Here is a 23,488-nt window from a genome sequence, read left to right on the forward strand (position 1 = left end):
CTTGAGAGGAAAATGTGCAATTTGAACTGAGAACAGCAATAAAAAACAGCCATCTGAAGCATAAGAATGGCAACAGAAAAGACAATTGACATTAACTATCTGTGTGTCCTGCAGCCTTTAAGACTGGGCTTGTGTGATAGAATGAAGTTTAGTATGATTGAGTGATGCTTAGATTTAGTTGAGAGCAACTCTACTAGAAAGGTCAAACCTGGAAACAAAAGGGACAAGTTCATCACTCATCTGCCAACAGCCACCAGGAGACCACAGAGGTCACCTGAAGGCCCCCAAGCCCCCCCCCTCCCCCCGCACACACACATAAACGATGTTCAGAATCTCATCAGACGTGTTATGGCAGGTTATTCATCACATGATCTCCAAGGGATAAGCCCAATGTGTGCTTTAGAGGTGGGGAAAGTGCACAGGAAGAGTAATGATGATAATGATGGGGCACCTACCCTTTGCTCCTGAGTAGCCACAAAGGTCTGGAAGCCAGGGGCTACGCCAAAGCCAAGTTCGTGAACAAATGGGGGCTCCGCCTGACTGTGGATTTGCACCCGCACACCTGCCTCAAATGCTGTGTCCTCTGCAAGGAAGATGGAGGGAAAAACATCAACAACTCACAGAAATGACAAAATAACAATTCAAAAACTAACTCAGCTGAAGTGTTCTGACAGAAAGCCTCAGACCTTTAAGACTGACATAGGAAAAAAATTAACCACACACTCAGACATCCTATTTGTTGCAACATCAAACATAGGTATTGAATAAGGCTTGGTGCCGAGTCCACAGAAGAAAGAGCTTTTATGCTTCAATTCAGAAACTCCAACACACACACACACACACACACACACACACACACACACCCACACACACACACACACACACACACACACACACACACACACACACACACACACACACACACACACACACACAAACACACACACACACACATGCACACAGGTAGAAACCAGACAGACAAAGAACCAGTAGTGCTTGCAGAAATCAATGCTGTCCTCACAGTCAGTTGTGAGTGTGCTGACGTTCAATCAGGGCTTTTTCCCCATCATCTGATCAGCCTGACACCTCAGAGTACCCAATGGCTAAGACAAAGGCATCATCCCACCATGGTATAAGCATTAATAAAACATCTGCAGCGACTGAGGAGCATGGATGTTTCATATCAAGGAATGGATAAATGTACCAAACCGGCCTTTTCTGAGTTTTCAGAAAGTTTAAAATACCTTTGCAGGGAATACATCTAAGTTACCGTAAATTCCCATAAAGTCAGTAAAGTCATTAAAATATGTGTGTATATTAGGGCTGCACAAAATATCAAATCACAGTTGTCATTGCAATATCAATATGTACAGTACTGCAACCATAAACAACTGATTGGATGTAATTTTTTGTAGAGCATCATATTTTCTCTGCATGCCAATAACATATTTAACTCTACTTGCTCTTAAAGCCCACACATGATAAAGATTTTAGTGACTAAGAAGCTAAAGCTCACAAAGACGTGAACTAATAACATAAATTCTAAAACACACATCAATGCATGCTGTAACCAAGCTCATAAAATGACTAGATATAGATTTCCTGAGTTATCAGAAATATTAGCTTCATCTAAACCTTCAACTTGTATGTTAGACCCAATCCCAACTAAATTATTTAAGGAAGTGTTCCCTCTGATTACCAGCCCCATTTTAGATATGATTAATATATCCTTAGTAAATGGATATGTACCACAGGCTTTTAAGGTAGCTGTTTTTAAACCTTTACTTCGCTTGATAGAGATGACTTGAAAAATTACAGACCTATATCCAATCTCCGTTCTTATCTAAAATTCTTGAGAAAATAGTTGCTAATCAAATGTGTGAGCATTTACACAGCAATGACCTGTTTGAAGAGTTTCAGTCAGGTTTCAGAGCTCATCATAGAGCTGAATCAGCTCTGATGAAAGTCACTAATGATATTCTTATGGCCTCAGATAATGGACTTGTGTCTGTACTGGTTCTGTTAGATCTCAGTGCTGCATTTGATACAGTCGACCATAATATTCTCTTAAAAAGGCTGGAATATGCTGTAGGGATCAGGGGAACAACGCTAGGCTGGTTTAAATCTTATTTGTCTGACAGATTCCAGTTTCTTCATGTAAATGATAAATCATCCTTAAACTCCAGGGTTAATTGTGGAGTACCACAGGGTTCAGTACTTGGGCCAATTCTCTTTACTAATCCAATATTAAACAAGTATCCAGAATGTCCTTCTTTTACCTCCAGAATATCGCAAAATTAGAAATATCCTCACATATAAAGCCCTTAATGATCTAGCTCCATCATACATCAGAGATATGATTGGTCCATATGTTCCTAACAGAGCACTTTGTTCTCAGACTGCAGGTTTACTGGTAGTTCCTAGAGTTTTTAGATGTAGAATGGGAGGCAGATCCTTTGGTTATCAGGCTCCTCTCCTATGGAACCAGCTCCCAGTTTTAGTTGCTGTTATTTCAGCTTCTAACTTTATGTTTCTTTCTGGTTTTTTTTCCTCTTAGAAGCTACATCTAATCTGGCTCTGTATTTAGCTGTGACACTTTTCCGGAGGGGGGCATCGTCCAAGCTTCTGCTGGCAACAACTTAATGCTTAATGCTCACCCTCTACCGATGATCAACATGGCCCTGTCTTTCAGTGTTTAACCCTATCTCCTAGACATAGCAATTGAATGAGCTTTTACTGTAACTAATTATATGTGCTCTCTTTCAGACTCTAACCTTGAAAACTGACTCAGAGTTTATCTGTTCTTTCTTTCTAGATGAAACGACTAAAGGAGCTACATCAATTTACATTTACTTTTCCTTCCCATAGAAAGGACTCCTGGATCAGTGCTTCTTTGTTCTTTTTGTGTCTCTGCTCTCTTCTCTCAAACCCCCAGTCGGTCGTAACAGATGGCCGCTCACACTGAGCCTGGTTCTGCTGGAGGTTTCTTCCTGTTAAAAGGGAGTTTTTCCTCTTCATTGTCGCTACATGCATGCTCGGTATGAGGGATTGCTGCAAAGTCAACGCCAGTGACTGTCCACTGTCTCTACATGCTCATCCAGGAGGAGTGAATGCTGCAAGTCACTGACTCGATGCAATCTGCTGGGTTTCCTTAAATAGAAAAACTTTTCATTTCACCATTTGACCCAAAGTTTAGGAGACACGATCAGTGCACACATTGCTGATGTTTTGCTTAAACTGTGCCACAGGTGAGCCAGAGAGATCTGCAGTTGATGCACATCAACTTCACAATTATTTAATAAAACATAGAGCCTATACCTATAAAAGTTGCTTGAGACCAAAAATAAAAATAGGAAAACACGTCTTTAAATTGCAGTTTGACTCAACTCTGCTGTTTCACCATATATTTTGTCAGGCCATTTAGTAGGAATCTATTGAGATGTGCTTGTTTCTGCAAAGAGTGGAAAATATATGCACTGATATCTTAGGCTTAGCTTGTAAGAATGTATGACTACTTAACATTCAGTACTTTGCAAAGCAAATTGTTTAAAATCCCCCAATTTCTTTATACTTTGCCTCAAAAGAGTCAGATTTTCTAGCATCTTTAAAAGAGGTTTAGATCCATAGTTGTAAATGTTTTGAAGGCCTTTTTGAATATTTATATTTATTTATATTGTTTTTTTATTTTTTATTTTAACCAACCCAAGTCTCAAGCAAAGACCTAACAACCTAAGTTGATCATCTGCAGTATGCCACGTTTTCAGGTAAAATCTGTCTGTGATTCCCTCTGTTACTTATACAGTCCTATTTACAAAAAAAGAATTGTGAATAATCCCAACTGAAAGCATGTGTTATGTACAAACCTTTTATGCAAATGCGACAAACAATGATCAACAGCAATGATAGACAGCACAATAATCAAAAGATTAGTATGCAAAGGTACAGGATCACTTGAAATCATCACTCAGTACCCTAAGGACCATACATTAAGCAATTGACTAAATACTTGTGTGGTTTTAAAGGCAGCAGGACTTTATTTCAATGCAATATAACTGAAAGCCAACAACTTGTAAATAATAGATAGCATCACTTATAAAAAGCTCTTTAACCTTGTTTTAGGATCTGCAAAACACGTTACATTCCAACTTTAAATCCACTTTTCAAGCACACACTTGAAAGAACTGATAAGGCAAATCATGAAAATAAAGTGTTATTAGTCGCAATGTTTTTGTGATGGTGTAAAAGTAAACCATGAACCTGAACATAAATCAATCATTTAAATGCTGTCTTGGGACATGTGCTATGTTAGAAAAAAGTCAGAGGCAATTAAATTAAATGAAAGTGCTACTTATGGGAATTAAAACAAGGAGAATGAGTATTTAAGGGCTTAACGTTTTGAAGCAAATAATGCATACACCCATATTTTAATAAATAAGAATATTATTGAAATGGTCACTTATTTCAGTAATTCAATTCAGTAAGTGAAACACACATAGATTAAAATCACACAGACTGATGTTTTCAAGCCTTTATTTTATTTATTTTAACATCAGCCGTTCTTTATGACAAAAACAAGTGAACACTGAAATTGAAGTAGAGTTCCCTAAACAGCAGAAAATCAGAACAAAACAGAACTGGACAAAATATGTGCCATCCATAAAATGGTTACAATTTACCACTGCTGCATTGCACCCAGATAAAAGAAAATCAGCAAAACAAAGGGAAAAACAAACATCCTAGAGATATGAAGCACAGACAGAGTGAGAGAGTAAGATTTAAAAACATGTTCTAACAAAACGTCCTCAAAGAGAGCTGATTAAACGGTGTGAAATGTCTCTGCAAAAATCTTCCAGTCTTTATCACTCCTTCAACAATGAAGCAAACTAAGAAATAATGGATGAGTGAGATGGAATTATCTGCTTTAGAGCTCTGAAATCTCACATTTTGAAGGGAAGTTTCTATAAGAGTGTAGACTGTAGCAAGTCAAAACTAAGATATGTGGGATTAAGAAAGAAAAATGTTTATCTCATATCAAATAAAATCTTATCAAAGTTAAACAGGCTGTGATGTGTTCAAAGGGCCTTTTTAAAAAGGGAAATGTTTTATAGCATTAATTTTGAATTTAAAAAATGCTCAGACTGTTTTATCAGAAGTAGATTTAAGGGCCAGAGAAATTTTAGACAAAGGTCGATAAACTGCTAAGCTTTCATAAACAATTAACCATGTGCATAACTGGGGAATATTTTTATGGAAAATAATATTCTGTCTACTTTACAAATGTTCATTTTTCTTAGCTCTTGAATACAACCAGTAAGGGCCATTTGTCACCCCTATCATCAGAAAGCCATCACCTTCAAACTATTTGTACTCTCAATCCTGTAATCGTGCATACAATTTAGGGGTTCTTTACCTAGAATTTCAATAAATTGTTGTTTTTCTGACAAAATATTTGAATTAAATGTTAGGGTTGTGAAACATGAAGTTCAAAATTATGGCAGTAATATTTGGTTTAGGAACACTTGTGAAAATGGAGAGCCTTATTTTTATTTCTTTGCAGGCTCTCTGAAGCTTTTACCACCTCTCTACCGATGATTTCTGCTTCTTTTATTCCCACATGTTCAAACACTGAAGTATTTTATGAGTTCTCTCTGAAAAGACAAACTTCACCTTTCCCCTAGTGTTTTTGCAGAAGAATACAAGCCAGAACTCGCAGCTGGCTGGCTTTAAGGAATCCAGCTTCCCTATTTTCATTTCTTTATAATGTTCATGTACTTTAAGCTAGTTAAGTTTAGTGCTGCAAAATGACAATACATAAACCCAAAAACAGCTTGTCTAAGGCTTTGTGTAAATTAATAATTTTGTGGCTACTAAAACACTGTTTCCAAGGAGACAGTGCCTAAGTACAGGAATCGCATATGCTGTCACACATTCATTAAACCTAGCAAGTAACAAAACAATCCCACACCATGATACAACCTTCTTTGTGTTTCTTTATTTCCTCTGTGTAGAATGTTATGGAGTTTAAACGAAAATTCAACATGGAAGACTCATCACCCCAAGACGTTCAATCACTCCTCACTGGCTGCTCCAATCAACGGCAGGTCCGCACTCCTCCTCAGCCAATCATCTCCCAGGGCATCACTTTTAAAGACACCGCTCTTCTGCTGAGCTTCGGTTTCTTCTGCTGAGCTTCGACGATCAGCTGCGACATGTCCGACTAGTTTCTGGTGACTTGGTGGTTCCTTGCACTGTTTTGTGACGAATACCGCCCTCCATCCTCCTCCTCCGCTTGTAAGAGCGTTTGACTGGCCTCCTGCCTTGATGGCCCCGTTTCCCCTCGTCTCAGCTCCGGGCATGTGGAAAGCGCCTTAAGAACTCCTCCAATCCTCCTGCTAAGCGTCGTCGAGGTCGCCCTGCCCTCACCGCGGCTCACACCGCCGCGTCACCCGACTCAGCTTCTAACTCAGGTAAGCCCATTCGAGACTAATCTATTAAAAACTTTTTTTGGTCTGCGTTTTACTCCCCGCTCATCTCAAATCATCCATAACCAATCTCCTACAGTTCAGCCTCAGCCTGGCCTCGGTCCTTTTGGGCAAGACATACCTAATCATAATCCTAAGATGTTTATTCAAACCTACTTCATCCTCAGCGTTTATGTCTTCCTCAGGGGTCCGAGCGCCAAAGAAATAGTCTTTCATTAATAAATTATTTAACCGTCTTCTTGTTGTTTCTCCGTTATGTGAGTCTTTCCATGTTGAATTTGTAATATAAAATAAATATCATAATAAATTATTTAAAAGCTTTTTCCACCTTAGATGAAACATATCCTGTAGAAAGCCACTCAAAAACAAAGAAATCAGCAAAACAATATACAGTAAATGCTGCAATCACTGGTTGCATAGGTGTGCACACCCTTAAACTAATACTTTGAATACAGCAAAACAATTTTCTGAATCGAACTCCACTAGGAATCATCATGCTATTTTGTTAGGATCCTAAGCTTAAGCTCAAAATCTATTTTCAGTGTCATCCAATACCCCATGAAGAAAATTAAAAACAAAGGCACTTGGGGATATTTCATCTTAATCTCTCTCCTTCACAGAGATGGATTGTTCTCCTGGTACTCGCTACTTAATTATAGACAAAATATCATCCTGACATCCACAGGCACATCTAATCCATTTAGTTTTTTTGGTCACTATACTGCTTGGTCAGTAACACAGTGAAGAAAATGCTCTGTGTCCAACAAACCATGTTTTTCTCTTGCCTCTTAATATTTCTTGTAAGGTTTGGCCATGATGATAAACTGAGAAGTATTATTGTGGAGCTTTTGGTTTGTTCATAAAAACGTTGAATTACCAGAGCTCTACAGACTGACTGTTGGTCTTTGGATGATGGACAGTAAAAAAACACAATAGGAGGGATGAGTGGGTGCTGAGTGGACAGAAAACCAAACCATTGGGTCGAGATGGATAATGAGTCTCTTTGAAAAATGTGACGACCCTTTCTGCACAGTGCAGAGACCTAGTTCAGCTCGGGAGGGAGTGTGCTTCCTGCTGAGACTGAATTATCTAAAACAAGCTAATTAAACCCCAAGAGGAACATAAAAGGACACAGAACCCTGGAACCTGCAGAGAGAGTTTTGTGCATGCTGTTCAGGTGGTGGCTGAAGTTCAACATGCTTTTAAAATTAAACTAAGTTAAATCCAGATGTACCAAGAATTGAGACAATACATAAAAAGTAGCACTGATATAGTTTTTGATGACAAATTTGTAAATGAATCAACGTAAAAAAAATCCATCTGCTGACCTGTTTATTGTTTCTCCTTGTTTGCTTGTCCATGTGGTTCAACTGTAGTGTTGTCAGTGAGTTTCAAAACAGACTGAAGTAAGACACAGACATGCCACCTAATCTAAAACATTAACCAAAGCCTAATAGGTGATATTCATAGGAATATTTATGCTTTAAGCGCCTTGGAATGGATTGTTGTAAATATAGTAATCTACATAAATAATCAGTCTCAGCGATTCCCACAGTTAATAACATAATCTATCAAAATCTGTCGGGAGGATAATTTTTTCCCCACTATCACAAATTTATAAAGGTAAAGAGAATCTGGAAATTTATCAAACTTAAATAATTCACATATAATCAAGGATTATATTTATCATTATTACACTGATGTCTTTTTCCTAAACTAAATCTACAAGCAGTATTTGGAAGGTTTTCTGAAAGAGAAATTGAATTTAAAATATTATCTGTGCTGATTAAAGTCTAGCTTCTATCAAAAGTTTGCTTGCTTCTCGGGAGTTTAAAGAAGGAGTTTCATGGACTAATTTGTTCTAATACCTAATGGTAGTTTGAAAGAAATGGTAGTTTCTCTCTACCACCTGGAGTTCCAATGAAATGAACCAGAACATCAGGGATAAAACAGGAAAAGAGTGTCTACTGTAGGTCAGATGAAGCTGTTTTTGTTGCAGAATCACTTTCGTTTCTGCTCCATGGCTCTATGTCTTTCTCAGCTGGAGAAAGACATAGGAAGATAGGTAGAAAGACATAGGTCTTTCTCAGCTGGAGCGATGGCAAGCTTCCATTTAACAATGGTTCTGTCAGCACGGAGGTCACGCCTAAAGGGCAAGTGATGTTAGCCTTTTCTGCCAATAGAGTTTGGGATGTTCAGAGGCTCCTCTCTTTAGAAAATTACTGCGATATGCACGTTCCAGGTGTGGAGGAAAACATTATTCACAAATAATTTAGACAGGTAATAAAGCATAGGATACAAGCAAAAATAATTATTGCAACCAACTTTAAAATTGGTGATTAGGCCTCACATTTTTACTTTGTTTGACTTCTTGTTGGTTCTTTGTAGTGTTTCTTGCCCTCCGAGTCTTGGGTGCTAACTAGGAGCTGGATCATTCTAGGGAAGGATTCTTCACTAGGTGCTGCTCAACCAATCAGATTTTAAACCACCTCCTAAATGTTAGACTTTCTTTATAAATCTCCAAGTGTTTCAAAGCCTGTCTTTGTAATCTTGCTTATTTCTTGGTTTGTTCATTAAGCTCAACTCTCACCAGCAGAAAAATGAGGAAAGAATTAGGAAATACAACAGTGATAATCCATAACCTATTTCTTATGATAATGCCAAAAAAAACAGTTTCACAAACAGAGCATAATTTTTCAGCTCCAAAGAGCTATTCGCCTGAAACTGTGCATACAGATGATGATCAACTGAAGGACAATGCTTCTCCCAACTCGTGAGGACCTGCTTTGAAAGATAACAAGAATGCGTTGCTGCCTAGAAAACGTTCTCAAGAAATTAGTTCTGAGAAGTTTTGTACAGTAATAATTAAACTAATCAACCTGCCACATTACCTTGTTTTTACCATTGTTGTTTTATTTCTTCTGTTATTAGGTTATGTAAGGTAAGTTTATTTATAAAGCGCTTTTCAGCAACGAGATACTCAAAGTGCTGTATATACAATTACAATACAATCACAAAGAAAATAAACACAGATACAGACACAGAAAAACAATTAAATGATAAAATCAAACAACAGAGGTAATAAAATAATAATAATAAATGAAAGAGAATAGATCCAGGACTGTACAGAAGAAGGCTACATGTTCAAGCCAGACAGAGTCATTTGGTTGGACGTTGTGTCAAATTAAAGAAAACTTAGAGCTGGCCATTTCCTAAACAACCCTTTCATTGACATTGCTTATATTGGCCAAAAGCTTTCAACTCCCTGTTCACCATGTTGACTGAGAATGACCAACAGGATGCTAAAGGTGGAGTGCGTTTTGGAAGCTTGAGTAAAGAACTATTTCACTACTTTTAGGGAATTTGAACTATGTTTGACCTAAAATACACTGCTCAAAAAAGAAAGTGAACACTCAAATAACACATCCTAGATCTGAATGAATGAAATATTTTCATTGAATACTTTGTTCTGTACAAAGTTGAAAATGCTGACAACAAAATCACACAAAAATCATCAATGGAAGTCAGATTTATTAACCAATGGAGGCCTAGATTTGGAGTCACCCACAAAATTAAAGTGGAAAAACACTAGAGGCTGATCAAACTTTGATGTAATGTCCTTAAAACAAGTCAAAATGAGACTCAGTATTGTGTGTGGCCTCCACGTGTCTGTATGACCTCCCTACAAATCATCAGGAGCAAGCCTGGGCATGCTCCTGATGAGAGGGCGGATGGTCTCCTGAGGGATCTCCTCCCAGACCTGGACTAAAGCATCCATCAACTCCTGGACAGTCTAGTGCAGCGTGATGTTTGTGGATGGAGCGAGACATGATGTCCCAGGTGTGCTCAATCGGATTCAGGTCTGGAGAACGGGCGGGCCAGTCCATAGTTTCAATGTCTTCATCTTGCAGGAACTGCTGACACACTCCAGCCACATTAAGTTTAGCATTGTCCTGCATTAGGAGGAACCCGGGGCCAACCTCACCAGCATATGGTCTCACAAGGGGTCTGCTGTGCGGCCCTCGAAAGAAATGCCACCCCACACCATTACTGACCCACTGCCAAACCGGTCATGCTGAAGGATGTTGCAGGCAGCAGATCGCTCTCCACGGTGTCTCCAGACTCTGTCACATCTGTCACATGTGCTCGGTGTGAACCTGCTTTCATCTATGAAGAGCACAGGGCGCCAGTGGTGAATTTGCCAATCCTGGTGTTCTCTGGCAAATGCCAAGCGTCCTGCATGGTGTTCGGCTGTGAGCACAACCCCCATTTGTGGACGTCGGGCCCTCATACCATCCTCATGGAGTCGGTTTCTAACCGTTTGTGCAGACACATGCACATTAGTGGCCTGCTGGAGGTCATTTTGCAGGGCTCTGTTCTGGCAGTGCTCCTCCTGTTCCTCCTTGCACAAATGCGGAGATAGAGGTTCTGCTGCTGGGTTGTTGCCCTCCTACGTCCTCCTCCACATCTCCTGGTGTACTGGCCTGTCTCCTGGTAGCGCCTCCAGGCTCTGGACACTACGCTGACAGATACAGCAAACCTTCTTGCCACAGCTCGTATTGATGTGCCATCCTGGATGAGCTGCACTACCTGAGCTAATTGTGTGGGTTGTAGAGTCAGTCTCATGCTACCACGAGTGTGAAAACACCACCAACATTCAAAAGTGACCAAAACATCAGCCAGAAAGCATAGGTACTGAGAAGTGGTCTGTGGTCACCTGCAGAACCACTCCTTTATTGAGTGTGTCTTGCTAATCACCAAAGATTTCCCCCTGTTGTCTATTCTATTTGCACAACAGCTGTGAAATTGATTGTCAATCAGAGTTGCTTCCTAAGTGGACAGTTTGATTTCACAGAAGTTTGATTTACTGGGAGTTATATTGTGTTGTTTAAGTGTTCCCTTTATTTTTTTGAGCAGTGTACTTAGACTCATAATAACTGGACTGAATTATTCATAATTAATACGATTTTGAAGTAATTTGTATTCTGTCAAGCTTCTATTATAGAAGGATATGGAAATAGCCGTTTACCTAAACCCAAAACCAGTTTTAATGTTCATAATTAAAGGATTTCACATGTCAAAATGGTTTTTAAAGAATCCCCCTGTAGTTTAGAATAATTCTGTTTGGTTTTGGCAACTTTAGATGTTGCAAATTGTTGTTTTACAGATTATAAAAAGTATTTCACATTTCTTAGAAGCAGAAATATCCTAAGCCATATTCCAGAAGGAAACTTCAGCATCTTCCAATAGATAATAGTTAATGTTCCCGAGAAAAGAAAATCTAGGCATAGAAAGATCATTACTACTACTAATAACTCCCGATATGTCATATGAAGCAGCGCTGCTTTACCTGCGAGGGCTCAGTCCCAGACAGCCCGGCCCAAATTTAACCCGTTTCTTACAAAGCAATTATAAAAACTGTACCCAACGTATTGGAGAAGTAATTTGGAAGTATTACCATTTTACTTAATTTTAATGTTTATTTGCTTTTTTAGGTCTATTTCCTTTTTCTAAAATCCTTTCAGGGACACTTGACAAAGAGAAGCAGAAATTATTTCTCTGTTCACTCTGGCTAAATTAGACACTATTTATGAAATATAAAACACTCAATGCTTGCAATGAAATACCGCTGGGAAATAAAAAGGTTTAACAAAGTTGCACATTTTAATTTTCTATGTGACAATGACAAAGGTGGGTCTCAGAGGACAAAGACTTTGCTAGCCTGGAAGTAAGTGAAGGAAGGGCTGACACATATGTGGATATATCCTAACTCCAGTATTACATGGATGGTGACCACACCTCAAATGTACTCATATGAAGGGCAAAAGTAGAAATAACAAAAATGAAACAAAAGGTCAAATGTCATTAGTGGCTGGTACAAGTGGTACAAAAAAAGGTTAATGTTTAATGCTTCATTTCACGAGCAAAACCACTGTAAAATATTAGTCTACACCAATCTTGTACTTGGACACTAAAAACATTACGCTATTTCTGAAACTAAAACAAGGCCGCCCGCATCTGCTTTTAGTTGCCTGGCGACTAAACTCTCCTACTATTGGAGAAAAGTTGAAAAAAGTTGCATTTTATGACAAAAACAGGCAAAACAGTAGAGCAAAGATAAAAGCTTTTGTGGGAATCTTTTGTTTTCAGCAACAGGAAATCAATAAGTGGTTCTTATTTCTAATAAGGGGGCGCAGTTGGTAGCACTGTTGCCTTGCTGCCAAAAGGTCCTGGGTTCGATGCCCGGCCAGGGGTCTTTCTGCATGGAGTTTGCATGTTCTCCCCGTGCATGCGTGGGTTCTCACCGGGTACTCCGGCTTCCTCCCACAGTCCAAAGACATGCCTGTTAGGTTAATTGGTCTCTCTAAATTGCCCTTAGGTGTGTGAATGAGTGTGTGCATGGTTGTTTGTGTGTTGCCCTGCGATGGACTGGCGACCTGTCCAGGGTGTACCCCGCCTCTCGCCCATAGACTGCTGGAGATAGGCACCAGCTCCCCCGTGACCCACTATGGAATAAGCGGTAGAAAATGACTGACTGACTGACTTCTAATAAGACTTTTCTTAACTTTTTTATCTTTTTCTGAACAGTCTTCAGAGTCAGTAGGACAGGCAGGCAGGTGTGTTATGTGTTATTAGGCCTACCTGTGTCTCCCCAGACTGGCAGGTACTCATCCTGCTGGATGTCCAGCATTATCTCCAAGCCGTTTCCTGTCCCTCCTTTCATGGTGGTGCGCAGTGTCCTCCCCTCCTCTGCAGCATTGAACATGTAGCATTTCCCATACCTGGTGAACACCTGACAGGAGACAGAAATTAACTGTGAGAGTTTGTTTTTATGTCTTGGTATGTTGACACAACATGTGATTTACTGTTAAAATTATCTGTACAATTAATACATAACAAATCACAACTAGATGACAACTTTTACCCAACAATGTCAATATGTGCAATATTGTATCAGTGTAACACTCCCACAGAACTCTGTCATTCTCTTTCTCTTTTTTCAGGTTTCAGAGCTCATCATAACACTGAAACAGCACTAGTGACAGCAGTAGTGAAAGTCACTAATAATATTCTTATGATCTCAAATAATGGACTTGTGTCTGTACTAGTTTTGTTAGATCTCAGTTCTGCATTTGATACAGTCGACCATAATATTCTCTTAAAAAGGCTGGAATATGCTGTAGGGATCAGGGGAACAACGCTAGGCTGGTTTAAATCTTATTTGTCTGACAGATTCAAGTTTCTTCATGTAAATGATAAATCATCTTTAAACTCCAGGGTTAATAGTGGAGTACCACAGGGTTCAGTACTTGGGCCAATTCTCTTTAGTAATCCAATATTAAACAAGTGTCCAGAATGTCCTTCTTTTACCTCCAGAATATCGCAAAATTAGAAATATCCCATCCAGGAGTGACGCTGAAAAACTAGTCCATGCATTTGTTACTTCAAGGCTGGAATATTGTAATTCTTTACTATCAAGAATGTCCACAAAATGCTGTTAAAATCCTTTAGCTTATTCAAAATGCTGCAGCAAGAGTTCTGATGAAAATTTAAGAGAGACCATATTTCTCCTATTTTAGCATCCGTTCATTGGCTTCCTGTTAAGTCCAGAATAGAATTTAAAATTCTCCTCCTCAATATAAAGCCCTTAATGATCTAGCTCCATCATACATCAGAGATCTGATTGTTCCATATGTTCCTAACGGAGCACTTCGTTCTCAGACTGCAGGTTTGCTGGTAGTTCCTAGAGTCTCTAGAAGTAGAACGGGAGGCAGATCCTTTGGTTATCAGGCTCCTCTCCTGTGGAACCAGCTCCCAGTTTTAGTCCACGAAGCAGACACCCTGTCTACTTTTAAGGCTAGGCTTAAAACTTTCCTTTTTGATAAAGCTTATAGTTAGAGTCGGCTTAGGTTATCCTGAGCCATCTCTGTAGTTATGCTGCTATAGGTTTAGGCTGCTGAAGGATATAATGACCACTTTCCCCCACTGTGCTACATTTTCATACTACTCTCCAATTTTGTGTTAGTTGCTGTTATTTCAGCTTCTAACTTTATGTTCTCTTTCTGTTTTTTTTTCCTCTTAGAAGCTACATCTGATCTGGCTCTTTATTTAGCTGTGAAAGCTTGCTGGAGGGGAGCATTGGCTGAGCTGCTGCTGCCAACAACTTAATGTTCTCCTTGCACTGATGATGCACTTAGCCCTGTCTTGCAGTGTTTAACTCCTGTTTCTCTCCTAGACATAGCTACTGGCTGAGCTTTTACTGTGACTAACTGTATGTGCTCTCTTTCATACTCTAGGCGTGAAAACTGACTCAGTTTATCTGCTTAGCTGTCGGATCTTTCTCTCCTAGATGAAGCCAATAAAGGAGCTACTATTGCCTTAAACGTTTTATTTTTATCTCACAAAGAAAGTACTCCTGGATCAGTCCTTCTGACCAGTTGGTCATGGCAGTTGGCCGCTTACAATGAGCCTGGTTCTGCTGGAGGTTTCTTTCTGTTAAAAGGGAGTTTTTTCTTTTTACTGTCACTACATGCATACTCAGTATGAGGGATTGCTGCAAAGTCATGTAAGGGACTGTTCACTGTCGCTACATGCTCAGGAGGAGTGACTGCAGTTAGTCACTGACTTGATGACATCTGCTGGATTTCCTTAGATAAAAAACCTTTTAACCAATTTCATTGATTTTGACATCACTGTTTGATAATTAGGATCAATTGGAATGTATGTAACCAGCTTGAAAACAAATAAAAAACCTTGAACCTTGATCAAAGCAACTGTGAAGGTAGCGTTAGATTTGTTTTCTGAGGTTTGATTTTCCTTTGTTTAAACGAGCTTGATCGAAATTAGTCAAACTGTAAATAAATTCATTACCATGAGACAGGCACCCTGTCCCCTTTTGGACCAGGCTCAAAATTTTCCATTCCAATATGCTAAGAGTTAGGGTGGTTTTTATCCTTGGCCATCTCTACTGTCATTCTGCATCTTTCTGCTTAGGATGCGATGCCCAGTTTTCTCCTGTGTTTCTGTCCTGGCAGAAACCATTGGTGGAGCCGTTGCGACCATTCACTTTGCGTATGCTCCTTGTTTTTTTGGTCCCATAAAATGTACTATGGGCCCACTGCATGTATGCCCCCCCTCTCTATATCATCTGTAAAACATGCACGCATCACTTGAATTTAAAAGATTTAACAAAATTTTTGCAGTCAAACTGTGATGTATGCTTACAATTTATAGAAACGGGACATATTTGTCAGTAGGTGTGTCCAGTCTGTCTGAGGGCCACTTCATTCCATTTCACAATGAACATGAACTGCTTTTACTTGGTAAAGTTAGACAAGTAAAGAGCTGTGAGTAGGTAAACACTTTAAGCAGAGAACGCCCGGTCCATATCCCTGCTGACTTTCAGAAATTTCTTATTGTACAACTTCCTGTGAGTGCTGGTAATACGTCAGACCTGTGTTGGAGTGGATGCTTGTTTTCCCTCTGAGGTTTTTTTTTTTACCACCGTTTTATCACAAGCAACCAAATGACTCAGAGGAATCTATGAACAATATGTTGAGGTAAAACTGGGCAGGGCTGCAAACTATAATTTTGTGTGGGTGGGAAGATATGTGTGTTCTACACATACAAAAATATGAATGGAGAGTGTATTTATGTCCCTTAAGCTCATGAATAGTTATCACTAGATGAACAATCCATCTCAGTGCTACTGGTCAAATTAAAAAAGGAGATTGATGGTAACACTTTATACATCAAGAGTTAGTTAAACCTAACTCCAAAACTAAACACCAATGATCACAATGAAATAGTGAAATAACCTTCCACTAACTTTAATCATAAACAAAATACAGCTAATGCAGGCTAAATAAATGCTGACTACAATAATAATAGAATATGTGTTGATAAAGAGAAAGTGGCTTAAGAGCTGACTAAAAGCATAAAACTGCATCTAAAAAAAAATATTTTTCCAAATATATTTTGTTCATTTGTCATGGATTATGTTGGTTAACTTACTATCAAACAAGTTTAGAGGTTTCTTGATAGCTTTGGATTAGTTTGAACACTAAAGTCAAGATAGGAGAATTTCAAATTTAGAAGCTTTATGGTTTATAATTGTATCAAAGTGCAGAACCATCAGCATTTCTTAAACTCTGTCTGCTGTGTTTTAAGATTATTTCATGCTATTCCTCTGTGAATGGCTTTACACACAAGACTGAGCTGTTAACAGATACCATGCCGCCACAGAGGAATATGAAGTGTCACATTAGAAGTTCATTCACCTCTGCAAAACAGACATGCTTCTGACAGAAACACCTACGCACACAATAAATAACACACCGCAGGTTTTTGGAGCTTTGAGAAAAGGGTAAGAAGGTGGATAATATGTGTTTACTTCGCAGCCATTACTCATCAGGGGCTGGTTTTTAGTGGCTTTTTGGGAAAGAAAAAATAGACAAAAGTACCATATTGGCCATGTACGGTCCTGGTCAGTGGAACAGTCATTTTTTTGTTTTTTTCATTTGCCAAATTACTCTGACTCCTTTTCAGTGGATGGTTTTTAAATTATCCCACAGATACATTTCATTAACACAGCTGTTCCTGTTCTCCTGAAGCTGAAGTTTGACAATTAACACGCTCTGGCAAATTGGTTAAAGTCTATATTATTAAAGATAATTACCTAGCAGTCATTTTATCCTCTGCTACACATTTGTATGAGCATGTGAACAAAGCTCCAAAACATCTACTCTCAGCATCTCTGTATCTCTTTTATATGGAGGAGAATTGCTTTTCATTGACCCGTTTTTCATATTCTTACCGATAACTGATGAAGCCTGACAAGCATGGGAAAGGACCAGGTCATCATCTTAATAGACCTTAACAGTTAGTCTCCAGCTTAGCAACTTAGAGGAAAAGATATGGATTTCTGTTACTTTGCATTCATCCTCTTCCTGCAGGAAGAGATCATGCCACTTCAAGTAATGCTGTCAGACAGCAGAATGCTTTCAAACAGGTCTGGAATTATGAAGAAAATCTTTCTGGAGTCCATCCTCACCTCCTCCATCACCATCTGGTACGCCACTGCTACAGCCAAGGATAAGGGCAGGCTGCAGCGTGTCATTCGGTCTGCTGAGAAGGTGATAGGCTGCAGTCTACTGTCGCTCCAGGAACTGTACACCTCCAGGACCCTGAAGCGGGCAGGGAAGATTCTGGCTGATCCCTCCCACCCCGGTCACAGACTCTTTGAAACTCTCCCCTCTGGCAGGAGGCTGCGGTCCATCCGGACCAAAACCTCACGCCACAAGAACAGTTTTTTCCCTTCTGCCACCAGCCTTGTTAACAAAGCCCGGAAACCACACTGACACTCCCCCCCTCTTTTTTTTTTGCTGACAGGACACTTGTAACCTGTAACTCTATGCGTTACATTAACGCTCAGCTTGGACTCCTGCTTTACTTGCACTGCCATACTTGCACAATGATCATCTGCACTGTTGTATTGCTCTTGCATCTTATACTGCTCTATATTTACTCTCACTCACTTAAAACTGTGCACATATATTTATATTATATTGTAGATATGTTTATACTGTTTAATTTGTATTGTATTGCACTGACTACGCCAAAACAAATTCCTTGTATGTCCAAAAACGTACTTGGCAATAAAGCTTTTCTGATTCTGATTCTGATTCTGATTGAAAAGCTTCAATACATCTGATGCTACTCACTATAGTATGCATTTCGAGGTAGAGTCAAACCCTGGCATCTCTAAAAATAGACATTTGACTCCACCCGCAATTTTGATTGTAACGTGCCTCCTACCTGTAAAAGTTTTGCAGCTCCACCCCCCAAAAAAACAACAATATGGCTGCATACATTAGGTCACTACAAGCCCCAAAGTCTCAAAGAAATGATTTATGTTTGGACAAGAAACAACCAAAAAACATTTTTTAAGAGAGGGGTTCGAAAGTTTAAAATGATTCTTCTCTGAGCTAATTAAAACATTTTGTGTTCAGCTAGTGTTATGCTACTTTTGACCTCAAAGTCTTGACCTTTAAGACCATTCGTGAGACCATACTTTCAAAATCTTGTCTGTTTTTGACTGTTGGACTGTGTAAGGTTGTCAAACTCCAGTCCTCGAGGGCCAGTGTCCAGCAAGTTTTTCATATGTCCCAGGTCTAACACATCTGAATCAAAGGACTTAATTACCTACTTATGCACTCATATTCTACAGAGTCCTGCTAGTGACCTAATTATGGGATTCAGGTGTGTTGACAGAGAGACACATCTAAAAGTTACAGCACGCCGGGCCTTGAAGACTGGAGTTTGACACGTGTGGACTAGGGATTTATTTCTCAAGACCTTTCCCAAGATCACAGATGCAATATCATTTTTTTACAGCAAGTTTTGTGAAACTCCTGGTTGCAATTAAGTTCATCCTGGTTGCAGTTAAAGTCATAAAGTCACCTGTGCCCATACAAGATGCAAGGAATGAGAAAACAAGAGTGAGTAACATTTTCCAGCTCTAATATATAAATGTTTTCCTGTCTGTACAATTCGTAGGGAACACTAAGTCCACCACCTCCACTTACACCTGCGGCTAATGCTGGGTCAGTTAACATTTAGCTGGATGGATGCGCTCTTCTGAGTTGTCTAGTTTTTTCTGTTTAATTTTAGAAATGTCAAAGTCTTTTGCTGCCAATATCATATTACCTTCCCTCCTTTTCAAGCCAGAAGTCAGAGCCCAAGTAAAGAGCAAGCGGGAGCACAAGCAACTTGGCTGCTAATTAAAATTCCTCTTGACCAACAAAACATGTCTCATTAACATTCACAGCTGCATGTGCAAATGTCTGGAGGAGCGGGTGCAAACATAGCATGACCTTGCCTGTTTGCCGTATTGTGCCTCCTACAGAGAAGTCAAAGATGACATGTTCTACGTTGCTGTCATGATGAAAGGCCAGCTGTGAAAACCAACCACCTACAAATTAGATGCTAAAACATACTCCTGGGTGAAACAAAGAGCACACTGTATCCGTGTATGCATATAGAATATTTAGTTTTATATTTTTACACTTTTCTCTGCTCTCTCAGAAGATCTCCTGGCCATTCTGAATTTATCCTTTTTTCCATGTTGTTCTCTGTTGTTTTCAGTAGCTTGGTTTATTTTAAAGTTTGTTTAATAAAGCAGGAGCAGAGCAGGGGTCTTGTGTATGACAGAAGAATATACTCTCATCAAATTTAAGCAAGATTCCTCAGATTCTTTCAAAAAGCACCTCCAAGCAGGGTCTAAAACCCTTCTTTCCTGTCACATTGCAATTTATGGAACAAGTAAGACGGCACAGGGAGCTTGATGTTAAACTGCTGCTGTTGCACCTCTGAGCTGAGACGGTGCATTGTTGTTAAAGTAAGTATGAAGTGGAGCGCAGCTGAGTCAGTTCGCCAATATAGCAAAAGCTGTCACTGTCTGATTTTGAAATAAGGGCTTAATTTATGTAATTGACATCATCTGCTCTAATGTATGATTTGCAAAAGTCAGAGGAGGCTAATCACCAAAATAAGTTTTGAAGATAAATTTCAAAGAATTATAATCAATTATCAACCAAGCTGTCAAAACACTTCATAATTAATGTTCAAGCTAAAATATTTATTTTGCAGCTACATGTCATGGTAATATGAACAAAGATTTGCCCCATCAAAGATTTCTTCTGTTTTATCTTTTTTGTTACCCTTAATTTTGTTTTTAAATAAAATAAATTTTATGTTAAACTGCAATATAAAACCAGTAATCAGGCATTGGCCTCGTTAGTGAAACTGAACCAAAAAACGGGGTTTATCTCATTTAAGTTATGAGTTAACAAAAGAAGGGAGGTTACTTTTCTCATAGGGCCAGGTTAGTTTGTAAAGTGTTCTTCCATTAATAAATGAAATCATCATGTGAAAACTCCTTTTGTATTTACGTGGTTTACCTTATACATTTTTTTGATGATTTGAAACAGTTACATCCATACTTGTATGTGTTGCCAAAAGTTCAACACTACGCCTCAAGTACAACATAAAATGTTAAAAGTCCCTCATTTGGTGTTCTAACACAACAAAAACAGGTATAAGTGTTGATACAAGCAGGTTTGCATCAGTGAATTCAGGCAGATTATCAAGTGAAAATCAATAAACAAAAAGACCAGTGACCAGTCACCTTCACATACACACACACAGACATTCAACTGCCACTAAAAGGCCTTTCCTCAAAATTACACACAAAAAACGTAAAAATTTTTTTTTCTTTTTTTCAAGAAAGCTCAACTTTTTCTCAAGGACATAAAAATCTCAGGCAATCTAATAATGTCTCTTATTGTATTTGTTTTTCAGGCAGGGATGATATAAAGTGGGAAACAGTGAATAGTGAATTAAATCTTGAACAAAACAATTAGACAGTAAGTTTGAACAGTTCTCATAAACTGTTTTGTGCAATCTGTCATTATTGTTCAGCAAATAAATCACCATTATGGGAGAGTTCAGATCCTCATTTATAACAAAAGCAAACAAAAAGGAGGCTTGAGGCTTGGAACATGGAGAGTACTTCTTCCAGAAGGCTTAATTTGAAAGGACAGAGATGAAATTTAGGAAAAAGATCCTTGAGGTGCAAGGCAAGCATTTTTCTCCGAAGTGTTGCAGCAGGAAAAGCAGTTGTACTGCTAAGGGGATAAATAATTCAGACGGCTGCTGTGTTAGCGACCGGGTTGGCCCTGAACATGAGAAAGGAGGGGATTTTACACACGCACACACACATTCAGCTGCCTCACTCATCATTACAGTTTTATACATGCCACTCCACTTCCTGTAAGCCAGGCTCACATCCTGTGCAGCTAAAACACTCCTGCATCCACATTTATCACAGTAAACAAATTCTGTCATTTATGAGACGTGTTGGGTGTTTTATGGAACAAATTTATCATTGCAGCCTAATGTAATTTAACCCCAGTGCTCCATAATATTTTATTTCACAAGACAGTACCTAAGTGAGTCAGCGCAGCGAAAGGACAAAGAGGATTGCAGTTGCTTGCTGCAATTTATTTATGCTTTAGGAGCGAGGGGACAAGGGCGTGAACAATGAGAGTATAAAGAGAGCAAGAGAGATAAACAGAGGGAAACTAATTGGGAATCAAAGGACAAACACCATACTGAAATGAAAGTGAATCGCAGAGGCTGGTAGATGAACTTGATCCCACCAGCAAATCTTGCATATGGTTGCATTACAATCTATAATGTCCTTTAAAAAATGTGTGTTTGAATATTGTCTAAGAAACAAACAAAATAATGAAATGTAATTAAAAAAAATTCACTGTATACAGCTAGTGCGGCACAAAGTGCTGTATTTGTTTTCATTCTTTTACTAATACCTTGTGGCAACACCATGCTCACATCGTAAACGCAATTATCGTCAAAATTAAAGTGTTAAATATTCTGTTATACATGATTATATAGATTCATAACATGATGATAAATAAATTAGAATACTCTTGAAAAGTTCTTTAAATTTTGTAAGTATATGTCATATATAAATTTAATACAGTGATTAAATTCAGATTTTTATTTATGCAGATTTTATTTTTAATTGCATTCAGATATTAATTTGTTCATTTTGATAATTATGATTATGGTGTACAGCACCATAAATGCATAAAATGTATTATTTTGGCCATAAAAAACACTTTGTTGCAAAATCTCAGAGGTCTGTAACATGCAGCTGGAGGGGCCACATGTGGCTATTTCACCCCTCTGCAGCAGCTCTTAATAAAAAAAAAAACTGAAGAAAAGTAACATGAAAGGCTAGTTTTATACGTTCTTCTGCCTGTTTTTGTAAAATATATACATATTATTCTCAAGAAAGAGAGATGCTACAATTTGTTTAAATAAATATGGAAACCAAAAAATCTTTTTTCTAATACAAAAAATAAATAAACCTATATATAGTTCTTTACATTCATTATTAATATTAATATAATTTAATCTGAAAAGACTCACAAGGAAAAGGATGGCAATTAAAAAGTTTTAATGATACGTGATTACATGGTTATTTCTGTGACGCTCGGACATGGGAGGAAGTCATGAATGCTGAGAATGTCATGGTTTAGATTTAGAGATGTCTTCCCCCTGATCCAACATTGGTGGTGGATTGGCGGCCAGGGAGGAAGCTGGGAGGAGATGGGAAGGAAGATGGTGGAGGTGGGGTGGAGGAGGGATGAGCTCAGCTGACAAGCGAGGATGTACAGGGGTTGGACAATGAAACTGAAACACCTGGTTTTAGACCACAATAATTTATTAGTATGGTCTAGGGCTCCTTTTGCGGCCAATACAGCGTCAATTCGTCTTGGGAATGACATATACAAGTCCTGCACAGTGGTCAGAGGGATTTTAAGCCATTCTTCTTGCAGGATAGTGGCCAGGTCACTACGTGATACTGGTGGAGGAAAATGTTTCCTGACTCGTTCCTCCAAAACACCCCAAAGTGGCTCAATAAAATTTAGATATGGTGACTGTGCAGGCCATGGGAGATGTTCAACTTCACTTTCATGTTCATCAAACCAATCTTTCACCAGTCTTGCTGTGTGTATTGGTGCATTGTCATCCTGATACACGGCAGCGCCTTCAGGAAACAATGTTTGTACCATTGGATGCACATGGTCCTCAAGAATGGTTCGGTAGTCCTTGGCAGTGACGCGCCCATCTAGCACAAGTATTGGGCCAAGGGAATGCCATGATATGGCAGCCCAAACCATCACTCTGGGCATGCAACAGTCTGGGTGGTACGCGTCTTTGGGGCTTCTCCACACCGTAACTCTCCAGGATGTGGGGAAAACAGTAAAGGTGGACTCATCAGAGAACAATACATGTTTCACATTGTGCACAGCCCAAGATTTGCGCTCCTTGCACCATTGAAACGGACGTTTGGCATTGGCATGAGTGACCAAAGGTTTGGCTATAGCAGCCCGGCCGTGTACAGGTCCTTCTCA

At 39.0% G+C, this 23,488-nt stretch overlaps 1 protein-coding gene across 4 annotated transcripts in view; it reads right to left on the bottom strand.

Annotated features, from left to right (window-relative positions):
• The window catches only part of LOC124863215 (acid-sensing ion channel 2-like), a 599,660-nt gene that overhangs the window by 37,191 nt on the left and 538,981 nt on the right, over positions 1-23,488 (bottom strand). For all 4 annotated transcript variants that reach the window (XM_047357513.1, XM_047357512.1, XM_047357514.1 and 1 more), the window contains 2 exons: positions 13,125-13,275; positions 456-583 (listed from right to left, as the gene is read on the bottom strand). In XM_047357513.1, the coding sequence (XP_047213469.1) occupies positions 456-583; positions 13,125-13,275 (279 nt within the window). The remainder of the gene's footprint in view (positions 1-455; positions 584-13,124; positions 13,276-23,488) is intronic.

This window comes from Girardinichthys multiradiatus, chromosome X, assembly GCF_021462225.1.
Source record: "Girardinichthys multiradiatus isolate DD_20200921_A chromosome X, DD_fGirMul_XY1, whole genome shotgun sequence".
Taxonomy (NCBI): Eukaryota; Metazoa; Chordata; class Actinopteri; order Cyprinodontiformes; family Goodeidae; genus Girardinichthys; species Girardinichthys multiradiatus.